Source organism: Bacidia gigantensis (assembly GCF_019456465.1).
Source record: "Bacidia gigantensis strain McMullin 20006 chromosome Unknown contig_249, whole genome shotgun sequence".
Taxonomy (NCBI): Eukaryota; Fungi; Ascomycota; class Lecanoromycetes; order Lecanorales; family Ramalinaceae; genus Bacidia; species Bacidia gigantensis.
The window spans coordinates 185,806-198,620 of record NW_025408603.1 but is presented as its reverse complement, the minus strand read 5'-3'; the positions used below and the strand labels follow the sequence as shown (position 1 = coordinate 198,620).

Sequence of the window (12,815 nt, the reverse complement as noted above, 5' to 3'; positions counted from 1 at the left end):
CTCTGTAAGTTGAAGATAAAAGGTCAGTCTTTGTCCTTCTCCGAAGAAATCAATCAATAGACCCAACTCACAGACTGCGGCTGCAAATATCCATTCGTTGACCATCCTGGTCATCGGTGTTTCCTTTTTCAGAATGAATGCTCTCGATCCCGTCGTCTCCTTGTCCCACCTGCATGTCAATCTCTCTTACCTCTCTCGTTGCCCCATGATTCAGTGGCTCAAGGCCGCACAGTCATCCACTTTGACGAACCACTCTGTCCCTTAATCAGCCAATGCACCTGCACAGATCATCTGCCTCCTCCATCGTTCCTTGTACGCCACTGAAAATCGTCGTGATAGAGCGCTTGCACTCAGCAGGGCAATACCGTTGCCAAGGTGGATGTTCAACGCAGCGAATGTCTTCCTCGCCTCGTCAGACCTCCAGTCCAATATTCTGCCCACGTCCTGCGCAGAGGCCAAGAGGGTACGAGGTTCGTCGAGAGAATGCGTAGATGGACGTCCAGGTAAGATTCGCGGTTTGTTGGAAGCGTAGCATTGTATGAAGCTAGGTATTTCCTGGCGTTCTCCAATGCTTGACTTTCCGACAGCCATATACTTACAAGTGGCGACGTCTGCGAAGCTGAACGAGAGAGTGCAGGAAATGTGAGTCGTCATTGTGCTACCAAATGACAACAAGCAGCAGCGGCGACTTCACTGTCCCAACATCCTGAGGAATTGAACTAGCAGATTAATTACAAAACACAATATCAGTATTGAAATATTACGCTTCCCCTGGTTTGCAAGAGCATTCATACATTCAGCATCACGAGTACAGCATGCAATGCAAATACAAATTGAGCCATAAGTCTCTCTGGTCTCAAGATCTCCAAAAGACACCGACGTACCTGCACGCCGCATCACGTGCCCAACCCCCTCCCCTCCTCGAAACGCGCCTCTCATTTTCCTCCTCTTCCACCTCATGACGTGCACAAGCGCAGCAGCAGCTCTTACCCGAAACACGTCGATAATCTCTCTCACAAACTCGTGTGTCTGTTCCGAGTCTCAAGCATAGAACCTTCTCCACCATGCCCACTAGCTCGGCTCTCCATACATCCCCCCCATGCGACTCACGTCCTTCGGTCTTTTCATTCCATGTGCCTTCTCAATATTTCGGAAGAAGTAGTACTCACAACGACGACGGCGCCCTTCTCCAGCGATCATGAAGCCCTCCCATACGCTTACCTCCCATTCCTCCTCATCCTCTGTTCGCTCACTACGACCAAACAAACGCGTTGCGCTCCCACCTGCACCCTCTTCACAGCTCCTAAAGCCTTCTTACTAGTCCTCGCCCTCCTCACTTACCTCATCACCACAACCGTCGCAGCGCCGACCATTCCCTCTGCTCTCACCAACTCACCCACCAACCTTCCGGCTTCCTTGACCCGCGTCTCCTCCGTAACTCTACTTTCCCCCTCTATCTCACCCTCCGAACTACCAGTACCCCTTGCCATACTATCACTTCAGATACCAGAAAAACCAATAGGCTGCTACCCCCACTCTTCTTCTCACCCGCCCGCGAACCTCTTCGACTGCACTGATCTGATCCGCAAGATTTGTGAGGTCGATAAGCCGGAGGAGGTTTTGGAGTTTTCGCCGATAAAGCGGCGCTTATGTGAGTCAGTTTCATTTGCCTTGTCTTGTTCTTGATTTGCTTAGTATAGCGGGGAGGTAGGAAATGGAGGAGGGGCGGGAACGGAATTTTGATATGCAGGGCAGTGGATATGAGGTTTGAGAAGGAAGAAAAGAAGGGGAGGGGCAGAGTGATGCAGGGATTCGGGGTAGGATTGAGGGGGGTTGAGGATAAGAATACAATGCTGACGTGTGGGATATTTAGCACCAAGCATCACCCTACCCATCCAGATGAAAGAGGGGAACTGCATCGTGAGACTGACGTGGCAGGGCGAGTCCATTCTTACCTCCTCCCCCGTCCCTGCCATCTCTTCCCTCACCAATTCTTCCTCCCCCTCCTCAATCTCCCCCAACCCTCTCTCCATCTCCTCCACCACAATCCAGAAAAGAGCATCCGATGCAAACACCACTCTTTCCCCACCCTCATCAGCACCAGCACTGAAAGACGACGATCCAACATCCGACCACAGCACCTGGAACGCGATAGCCGAAGCCGCGCGACAGATCATAGGGCGGTGTCCGTGGACGTATGGCGGGGGCAAAACAGTGGGGAGGGGGGGCAGAGTTGCGGGTGGGGAGAGGGGGTGGGTTAGGGTTGAGGTTGGGGGGGATGAAGAGGATGAAGGGGATGAAGGGGGGGGGTAATGAGGTGGGGTAGGAGAGGAGGAAGGGAATAGGGGAGGAGGAGATGGAGGGGTAGAGAGGGGGGGGTCGTGATGTTGAGATGAATGGGAGGGAGTAAAAGAGAGGGTGGAGGGAATAGGGGAAATAAAGTGGACGGGACGTTATAGAAGGGGAGGACGAGATGAGGATAGATGAGAATTGGGAGCGTGGAGAATTGGAGAAAAGAAACGAGGCAGTCGTATACGAGGGGAAGAGAATGGGTGCAGTGAAAAGAAAGGGAAAAGAATTTCAGGAGTAAGAGGCTTGCAGAAGTGAATACTATAGAGGCAGTCAAGGGGATGGTTGGGGGCCAGAGCAGGTAGACAATGAGGAAAGTACAAGGGACGAAGGTGGTATTCGGAAAGAACATTGAGACCGCCCAGGACGATTGAGGAGGAAGGCGATCACGCGCTATCGACCTTTTAAAACACATTGGTCGTCGCTCACATCTACACGCACCTCATTGAAGTAGGAAGGCGCTCTGGTGCTGCAAGTCATAAGGAACGGGTATTGCATTACCTATATGCCAGCTTATCAAGCACTTAATCATGATTACCACCCCCCTCCTCTTCCATAGAATCCAGACCACGGCCATCAATCAACATAAGCCAAATCAGTGAGCTCTCATATCTCCAACTCTGTCACGATGTCCTATCTCCTCCATTTTCTCTTCTCCATATCTCTAGTCGTGCTTTATATCACAAATACCACATACTCCCCTTCAGCGCATCATGCACTTCAATGGCCGGCTGAACAGTGCTCTGGTACCACGCATCCAATCTTGCCCTAGCCCTGTCCACCAGAACGCTACTCCCTGTCCCCTTTCCCTTGTTACCTCCCTTGATGAGCGGGGGGTAAGTGTCCGCCGGTGGCACGAGCGATATATTCCACTTGACATCCAGATAGAGCTTTGCTCTCGCACAAGCCAGATGCGCCAGGTAAGTGGCGGGCGGGATGCTAACAGCGGTGGTGGATCGGGGGAAAAGGTAGCACATATTATTCGTCACTTTCTCGAACAAGTCTTGCGCGTTCATGCCGTCTCTAGCTAGAGGGCGCAAGATCTCATCGTAAAGGATCTCGTAGGAGCCAGGGCGTGCAGTGCTCTTAGAACTGATGGCGCGGTGGGTTTGCATCCAGCAGTTCCAGCGCTGAGTCTCTACGATGTCACGGTCAATGACAGTGCCGTTCTTGGGGTTTATGTAGGTGAAATTGTCGGCACCAGGGCTATCTAATTTGCCGGGTTTGGAGATCTTGTCGTAGGCGCGGACGTTGTGGCGCTTTGTGCAGAGGACGAGGGTGAATTGTGGTAGCGCTCCGGGTTGATATTTGACTGGACATCCATTCTGCATTTCACGCAATTCTTCGTGCACGACCTCGTCGAGTTGGCCGACGCCCAGCCCATCACGATATATCAGAATTCGCTTTGGTAGAGTCTTGTTGTGTCGTTCGTAGATGGTAAGAAAATTGACAAACATGCTCCTTACATTTAGAGTCGCCATTTCGACTGCTCCACCTTTGAGTGTCTTGGCTGCTCCCTGCACCCTCAATTCAGTTCGCCACTGCGCGAGATTGGGCTCAATACTTGCTACCATTGCGGCAATCAATGGACGATTCGATGGCTTCGTGTTATTGGCATCTTGAGGCGGGTGGGTGACATCAAGACCCACGACCATAGTGTCCGTTTCAATGAAATCGAGGCTCCCAGATTCCAGCTGTAGATTGATTCCTCCCAGCTTTGAATTGATTTTTGGAGAATTGGTCGCTATCGCACCCGAAGGGTTGGGTCCGAAGAATGTATCGTAGGTCATAATTGAACTGTGTATTCCGTACCTTTGATCACAAAGATGCTTGATTTGGTTGTAAAGCGGAGCCGCATCGGTAGTCTTGATGACTAAGAGAAAATGCAGGTCCTTGCCCCGTACTTCTTTGTCGAACCAGTTGGTCAGGCCTAAGTTTGTTGTCTCTTGAGGACGTAACAGGCATGTGGCGACGGGTTCACTGCGAACTTCGAGCCCCATTTGGTTCATCTTCGACTTGAATGTCACAACTACACGCTTCGTGTCGTTGATTAGTCGGACACTATTCGTAGTGGCATTACTGTCTCCGGCCTCCAGGATTCTCAAGACCTTCCAGCGTTTCATTTGCGCTCCCTTGAAGAACTTGACTCCTGACATAGACCATACTCCTTCTCCCATTTTTGGATTCTTTTTGTAAGCGCCATATAAGGTAGGAGGCTCATGGCGTCTTGCTTTGATTGGTACCAATGACTTGTCGAGTTCTAACCCAAACGTTTTCTGCCTTTATTAGCATCAGAGCACGTAATGGGATAACAGAACAGCGGTGATGTACCATTCGTGGATTTATATCCGAACGAAGCCCCACACTTAAAGCGCCAGAAGCCACTATCGATCTTGCGTTCTCGTCCGGAGGCCTCACGGATGCCCTTGTGAAATGAGGCTGCTGCTCAGTTGTCAAATTCACCAATGGTTCCGGAAAAGATTGGCCGGGAATAATGAAGCACGCTTGACAAGGCAGATAGACCGGATGACTTTTATTACCGACATTGATGACCGGCATTTGTACATCTTGAAGGCGCTCTTGTGCGAAAATTGGATAATCTACGAAAGTCAGCGTTTGAAACTAACGCCAAAAGCAGGTTGATCTTACGTTTCTTGAAGTAATTCAAGACTGAAATGTAGTCCCCTGCTTTTTTGTCATAGAATTCCACGTCTTGTGGGCCAGCGCCAAATGTGCGAACTCTAGGAGGAAAATCTTCAATAGGCTCGAGGCTTTTGACTCCTTGATCATCTACAACACTTCTGTAGCCATCAGTCGGATCCGCCAATCCAGAGACGCTCTTGATTCGCGGATGATCGTCAGCAATACCATCAAACCTTTGCTGCCCCTGAACGGGCACAACGCGAAGTCCAGCTAAAAATTGCTGAAGCGAAAGCCTCCTCTTCGCGTCATCATTGAGAAAAAAGACTGGTGTGTGTGCCTCACCCCACTCCGATATGCTGACGTCGACAAATATTGCCCGATAGAAGACTTTGGTACGAGGGTTTAGGTTGACGAGAAAACGTCCAGCTGCTACCCGCAAAGCTGCGAAATAGCCTTTCCGGATCTCAAGCCCTCCTGAAGGCTTCATCTGATTCGCTACAGCTATTAAGTCGAAGCAGCTAGACTTAAATGTGGCAAATTTCAGCGGCTGAGACCTCGCGTAGTGGTCAATAAAGATATTGAGAAAAGCCTTGATATCCTCTTTTAGGTTTTCATCAAAAGGGAGCTCAACGTTCTCGAGGGATCGTAAGTACTTGCTCACAGGTAAAGTAGCCACGTATGTTAAGTTAAGGGTGAAAGTCTTAGCCTTTTCAGACGGTGTCCGCTCGTACTCGTTCTTGTATTTTATTTGCCATTGACCTTGACTAGGCGCAGGCTTGGTCAAGCAGTAAAGATTGGACCTGAAATCACTGACGATTGTCTCCGAAAGAGGAGCTGAGATATGATCATCCAGGAAAATCCTGACGAGTTGACAATACTCATCCGCGCGAACTATCTTGTTGTCCGTTGAAGTGATTTCAATATGGTATCGGTGGACTTCAAGGTCGCTGTCGCCTGTCAAATGGAGAACAAAGTGATTGCTGTCCAGGTCCACTGGGGACCCATTAGCCCCGTATGCTGGTCTACATATTGAGGAACCGTCTGAGTTGGCGTCGACAATCTTGAGTTGGCGCTGGAGCAACACCTCAAGCTGTTCATCTTCGAGTTCTGTCGTGCTAAGTTTCTTAACAGCGGTGGGTTTCACAGGCAGATCACTGGCGCCATCTAGGGTTTGTGGTAGCGGTTGGGACGGTTCTGCAACAAAGGTGCGGGGTTTAGGTGGTCGTAGGTGGGGAGCTACCATCGTTTGCGATGGCTGCTGAACACCCCGATTACCAGATTGGAGAGCTTCTGCGTATGTCAGCGGCATTTCATACGGTGTCAACAGACGTACCAAGTGAAAGAAAGTGAGTCAAGGTGGCGATAAATGAGTCGTGAACGAATGGATGCGGCTGATGAGTTGGAAATAGTAGATGCAGGCAAGTAGGTAGTGAGGTGATCAGGGGAGTGTGAGAGAGAGAAGTTGAAGAGGTAAACAAGAGGCAAATGACACTACTAGCGCCATCGCGTCTGGCGCTAAGGTGACAACGTCACTCTGACGGCTGCGTCGACATATCAGTGAAGTGATCACTTTCATTGGCCGAAGAAGCGCTGGTGACGGAGTTTGATGTGAGGAGGTAATTCGTACCAGTGCAGAGGGGGACTGAAGGAGTATTGGGATAGATTGGTATATCACGGTGGTAGTGCGAGGTGGATGGTGTGAGAGATGACTGTACTGAAGGTGTGAAGCTTGTAGAAGATAAATAATGCGTCGTCGAGCGGAGTGGGCGTTCACTTACTAATTTATGATGCATGAGTCGGCAGACTGCTACCAACGAAGCTCGACAGTCCACAAAGTAGGCCAGCTGAAGCTGTTGCCAAGACGGTCACTCGCCTCAGTATTTGATGCTCTTCCTTAGCGGAAGATGATTGGAGCTTACCACAACCGTGAATAGAAAGCTCAGTGGAATGGCTCTTATGAAAGAAAGCGCATGGAAAAAGAGTGATGAAAAGATAATGAATGTCCCTACCCCATTGACGACGATACCTCCCTCAACCAACGCGGCCAAACATATATGCCTCATAGATCACAGACCTCCCATATAAACATCATCCAACTTTTGTACCCGCACCATATGTACATCACAATACCCCATACCACTCAATGAAATTCAAGGCTCAGCGTCCTTCATATCACTCTTGAACCTCTCCATACACCTCTGCTTCGTCTCCTTCCAATCCACATGCGGCCTCGGATACCCCAACTTCTCAAACTCCTTCTTCCCCAACCTCCCCGCCGGATCAAACACCGCCTTTCCCTCTACGCCCTTCAATTCCGGCACCCATTTCCGGATATACTTGCCCTCAGGATCATTCTTCTCCGCCTGACTCACCGGATTGAAAACCGTATACGACGGCTCCCACCCCTGCGTATTGTTCGAAAGATCCCAATCAATGAGGTGTTCCGCAAAATACCGTTCTCCCCGCCGGTAGTCAATGAGGAGGTTACAATACAAATAAGAGCTCACATTCATGCGCGCGCGATTGTGCATGTACGCCTCATGGTTGATCTGCCTCATGCCCGCATCCACAAGCGGCATGCCCGTTTTGCCTTCACACCACTTCTTCCAGCCCTCTTCATCTTCCTCCCAATTCACAAAATCGAACTTCAAATTCTGTGGCAGATTCATCACCGTGTGCGGCGTGGTCATCGTCGTTTGCCGGTACAGCTCGCGAAACACAATTTCACGTACCCAGCCGGCGACACCCGGGTCGGAACCATTGCTGCTGAAATCCGCGCTGCCAGAATTGGCTTTCTCGCGGATGGCGGAAAGGGCTTCACGCATGGAGACGACGCCGGCGGAGAAGTAGGGGGACATGCGCGAGGTGGAGTCTTTGGCGGGATTCGAGCGCGTGGCGGCGTAGTCATCCAGGTGCTTTTTGATGAAGGTGTCCATGCGTTGGAGACCGGCGGTGTGGCCGGCGGGCCAGAGTTTACGGATTCGATCGCGTTCGGCGGTGGAGGCGAATTCTTTGTTTTTGGGTGCGGTGGGGAGTTTACTGCCGAAGAGGGAGGAGACTTCTTTTGAAAGCTTTTGGTCGACCTTTTCGGGGACGGGGACCGTGTCAATGAGATCGGGTGAGTCTTTGACAACGGCGAGCCAGACTTTGTGATACGGAGTGAAGACTCTCATGGGACCGCCTTGATTGTTGGTCATTGTCCCAGGCTCGACGACTGTTTGATCATGGTGAAGAGAAAACAAGGCCTTGTCACCAATTTCCTTGATGAATTTGGTATCACGTCGCAATTCGTCGACCTCGTACTCATAGTCGCCAAACACATGAGAGACTGAATTGTCGGTCATAAATTTGACAGCAGTAGGTACAATGTCTTTGCGCTCTTCTGCATTTGCTACCACCAGTGGTATATTCAACTCTTTCAGCTCCTCCTGCATCAATCGTAGGTTCTCTATGATGAAGTCCGTCCGAGCAGGACTGGTCCCATGCCACTCGAACTCGGCACCGCAGAAGACATATAGCCCAACAAGTGGCTTCCCTTGGTCTTTGGCTAGGGTAGCAGCTGCATAGAGCGCTTTATTGTCCTGTATACGAAGATCCTTGCTCCTGAACCAATGGGCAACCACGGTCACTTCATCTTTCTTGTCCTGACCTTCCAATTTCTCGCGCAAGATGTCATAGGGCAGGTTCGCGTCTATCTCTTTGGCCCGTTTTGTTGAAGGATGTTTCAACTCGGGATGGTCTGGCTGGTCACGTTTTGACATCGTGGTGGAGGATTGGCTTGATGTCTTCGAAGATTGCGTACGGGTGGCGAAAGGGTGCCGATGACTCGATGGGAAGCGAGCCCGGGCGACGATGGGCAATTGAGACTGCAGAGGAATTTTTGAAGGCGTGGACAGAAACGTATGAGCTGTAGCAATGGTGTGCAGGCTTCGTTGGCAGACACGCATTGATGGTTTCGCAATGCAGAACAAGGCACGCGAAGGCTGGAGGATCTGTAATGACGTAACGCGCCCCAGATCCGGCAGATCGCCAAGGCTCGCTTATCTGTCAGATCGGATCGCACATTACCCCTGAATCTGGGTGTAAGCTGCCTAAGAAAGGGCAGCGTGTTTTGGGAAGCACAAGTTATTAGACAAGGAAAGACCCTACATCGTGATAATTAGGACGCAAAGACTGCTCTTTAGAAATGAAAGCTGTGCTAGTGGAATTAAATGGATTTTTTCATACATTAGATACCGAATATTGCAGCGGAAACAAATAAATATGCCAATGATTCGAAAATGCTAATGCTACCAGATGAAGACTTGCTCGAACTACGCACTATGCTAACGCTTCATGATGTGTCTTGTGCGGGGCGTGCGCACTAAACCTACAGGCCGACAGTAATCCTCCGAAGAAATCTGAGATATGATTGAGCACCGTAGCCAGAATCATGATGCCGTTGATTGAGACCCAAAGTTGTGTCGATTGTTGACTAGCGAGGATCAGCTCTTTTACTCGCAAGTATTCGGAGATTCTAACATCTTGCTAAGCTGTGACAAGTATTCGGATCCTTTCTGCCTCGCTCTTATCTGCGCCACAAGCTCGTCGGCTGCAACTCCAAGTAGAGGTAAAAGCTCATGCACCTTGCCCAGATCAAGATCACAATGAGGAACATAATTCCCCCATTCGACGCGCAAGCGGTGGATCGTGTCTTCAATGTCCTGTGGCAGGGTTCCCCATTCCAAAACCTTGAGGCTTGGAATATTGCAGATCGCCTTTCTTAGAGGAGACGGCGACGTGAACGTGTCTCTTAGTGCAAGCACTACTTTACCCCATTCAAGATCCATATAAACACAGTCTTTTGCCTCCTCATGACCGATGAGCCATTCCTCGTCCACCATGTTTCTCTCCATCATGGTTTCCGCGTCTCGGTTAAAGGCTGCTCGCATGCATCTGAGTCTTCTATGTCTGAAAGTCTCGAATGTAACCTGAAGATTTCTCACAGTGAGATATTTGGCGATGTAACTGAGGCTCGCTTCGAACAGGGTACCACCAAATACCCGCCCTGGCTTTTGTTTGTGCCCAATATCATACTCCGTCCATGGAGGAATTTGGTGCGTATATTTGTTGCCAGTTATATTGAATCTTATTCTCTGCACCATCGAGCGATTTCGCGGCCCAATCTGGTCCATCCAGCGTGGCAAGTCAATCATGGGACAGAGGTCGAGCCTCATGGTGTGTCCTCTACCAGGCATTACTGACCAGCACTCGTATGGATTATACCCAGTACGACGTGCTTCAGCTTCGTTCTCTCTTGTGTGATGACAAAACCAGCATATAGATGAGACATCAATCTCAGCGCAGGGGTATGGATCTCTCTGGTGATAACCTTCTACATCGTCGTCGAAGTAAAAGTGTGATCACCATAAAGAACCCTAGTTGCTTCGTCATAGATTTGCCGGCAGGTGAGGAGTAAAGCGACCACCGTGCTGGCCGGATATAGGCGTCGATTCTCTATGCTCCTGCTGGGCCAATGGTGAGGCATGGTCTGAAATGGGCTGATGGTTCCTTCCTCAGCATCGAAAGCATACTTGTAAATGATGTCGCGCACCTCTAAGGGAAAGTCGAGAAAGGGAAACTTCCAGAGTACGGCATTACGTCGGTGATTGATTACCTTCATTTTTCAAATCTCCGCGACACCGAAGATAAGTTGATCTGAAAGCCGTAGGATAATGATTGTCGGAGCCAGGGGAGTGATACTGCGATTCTATGAGGCCGATGCTGAAGGATGGCAAAAGTACGATGAAGGGTAGCCGAATTAAATCCTCTCGGGACATAATGCGCCCCAACCTTTGTGTCGTACAATGACTTTGTTGTGTAGGGTACAATGACATGGCCAGCCTAATTCGGTATGGCATTCAAACTTTCCCATTGGTACCAGCCCCACATTCCCTTGTGATACCTCACAATCAAACTAGGCAACAATGCGTGAAACTTCGCGAACGTGTCTGCCTAACGACAACCGTGATACATAGCTCTTGACACCACATCTTGGCTCTATAGTTTGTGGCACGCAGTAAGGGTGCTTCCGCCTGCGACAAGCTACTCGAGACGACCAGGAATCTCATCAGTAGACGTGTGGGAACAAACGAGTACAAGCTGAACCCTTGGACTTGTTCTCATTATTTTAATGTTGCGACGTGCCGTGAAAGCCCATTCAAGCCCTTCGGATGGGGCGACAGAAGCTATAGTCCAGTTGAATGAAGTGGACTGCATATATGTATTTATAATTGCATGAGGGTATCAAGAATATGTCACCTTTGTGCCTAGCGAAAGACCCTGCCAACAAGTTTGGAGGCCAGGGCAAAAGACTTGCATGCAATCTTTTTCAAGGATGGACGGGGAATGTCAAGCTGTATAGCTCGTCATGGGATGATGTACTAAGAGAGTGGCAAGGTTCCTTTGTTCATATGCGGCAATCCGCCGAGCACTGAAATTGCAGGCGGTGTATAATGATGTAAGCAATTGAAGTCGTGAATCGATGAAGGTAGAACTCAGCAGGGATTCGACAAAGGGTTATTAGATTCATGTCAAGATGTTGCACACTCCCTAATTCGGCAGTCAAAAATTGCTCTTCTTGAATGCACACCAGCTCACTCTTGCTGAACCCCAGGGTCATCTCCTTTTAGCTGCGCATCCTGGAAGCGACTTCACTTTATTTGACCTCCGAGCTCTGCAAAAGCCTTTCTTATGCCAGGTATCTGCCCTATCAGATCCTCCGTCCTCGGAAAGTAGCACGGCGCAGCCTCATGTATACTCCGCATCACCTTTTCCATGTCAGGCGGAAAGTCTTTCCACACAAGCTTCTTCAGACTCTTCATGCTTGAAATGATATCTCGAGTGGCAGACGACTCATCGAAAAGATTTTGCATAGCGACAATGACTCTTTCTGAACGTCTGTCGTACCAATCCCGTGCGTATGGAGGGTTCGGAGTATCATCAGGTAGGGGGTCACACGAAAACTCGATTTCTCTTACTTCAAGGTGCTCGTCGAAGTAATGAAGGGCTGCCGCAATTGGATTGCCGCCGAGACATCGTGTATTTTCTCGTCCCTGAAGCCTTGCCATTTCCACGTAGATTTCGTGAGGTAAAGGTACATCGTATATGCCCTCGATGATTTTGAAGTGAACTCTGCGAATCAGAGATCGGTTGCGCGTCCCTATTTGTTCCAGCCAATCGGTGATTTCTGTAATATCACAACGAGGCAGATGTATGTAACCTTGCAAATCAGGTGGCTCGAAGTTCACAGAGAAATGAAGGGCAGGAACGTAGGGGCGGTCCCCTTTGCGCCTGTAGATCTCGCAGTCATCGCATGTACTACTCTCTTCAGGCTCCCTGACTATGATATGAGTGTCAGTCTTGGAGCCTTCGGTCTCAGGATCGTGAATGTCATCGAAGACAAAAGAGTAGTCGCCGTAGAGGATGCTTGTGCTTTCTTCGTAGACCTGCCGACTTGTTTGGAGCAGAGACACAGCGCTGAAGAGGGGGTACGTGGATCTTAACCATTCGCGTCTCTTGTTGTGACTCCTCGGTTTTATCGGTTTGATGGAGTTATTCTCAATCCCGAAGGCGTAGTGGTAGATTCGTTGACGTAGTTCCAGAGGGAGCTGCAGGAGAGTCGAAGCCATGGCTACGTTGCAACCAAAGTAATTAGACGGCTAGAAAGTTGACGGGGACCGTCAGCTACGCAGCTGAATGCTCCATTGCGGCATGACGTATTACAAAGTGGCAAATTCTCACTCATTGTAAGCGGTAATCCGATGAATGCTAAATCGATCACA

At 49.8% G+C, this 12,815-nt stretch overlaps 4 protein-coding genes across 4 annotated transcripts; all 4 read right to left on the bottom strand.

Annotated features, from left to right (window-relative positions):
* Window positions 1–3,029: 3,029 nt before the first annotated feature.
* Window positions 3,030–6,301, bottom strand: KY384_006316 (uncharacterized protein; the record flags this gene model as incomplete). Its single annotated transcript, XM_044814812.1, has 3 exons — window positions 3,030–4,625; window positions 4,681–4,949; window positions 4,999–6,301. 3 exons carry the CDS (start codon window positions 6,299–6,301, stop codon window positions 3,030–3,032), a joined length of 3,168 nt encoding a protein of 1,055 aa, XP_044667912.1.
* An 841-nt stretch (window positions 6,302–7,142) lies between these two features.
* KY384_006315 (uncharacterized protein) lies at window positions 7,143–8,753 on the bottom strand (the record flags this gene model as incomplete). Its single annotated transcript, XM_044814811.1, has 1 exon — window positions 7,143–8,753. One exon carries the CDS (start codon window positions 8,751–8,753, stop codon window positions 7,143–7,145), a length of 1,611 nt encoding a protein of 536 aa, XP_044667911.1.
* A 732-nt stretch (window positions 8,754–9,485) lies between these two features.
* Window positions 9,486–10,136, bottom strand: KY384_006314 (uncharacterized protein; the record flags this gene model as incomplete). Its single annotated transcript, XM_044814810.1, has 1 exon — window positions 9,486–10,136. One exon carries the CDS (start codon window positions 10,134–10,136, stop codon window positions 9,486–9,488), a length of 651 nt encoding a protein of 216 aa, XP_044667910.1.
* A 1,548-nt stretch (window positions 10,137–11,684) lies between these two features.
* Window positions 11,685–12,662, bottom strand: KY384_006313 (uncharacterized protein; the record flags this gene model as incomplete). The annotated part of the gene is made up of 1 exon (XM_044814809.1): window positions 11,685–12,662. One exon carries the CDS (start codon window positions 12,660–12,662, stop codon window positions 11,685–11,687), a length of 978 nt encoding a protein of 325 aa, XP_044667909.1.
* Between the last annotated feature and the right edge of the window lie 153 nt (window positions 12,663–12,815).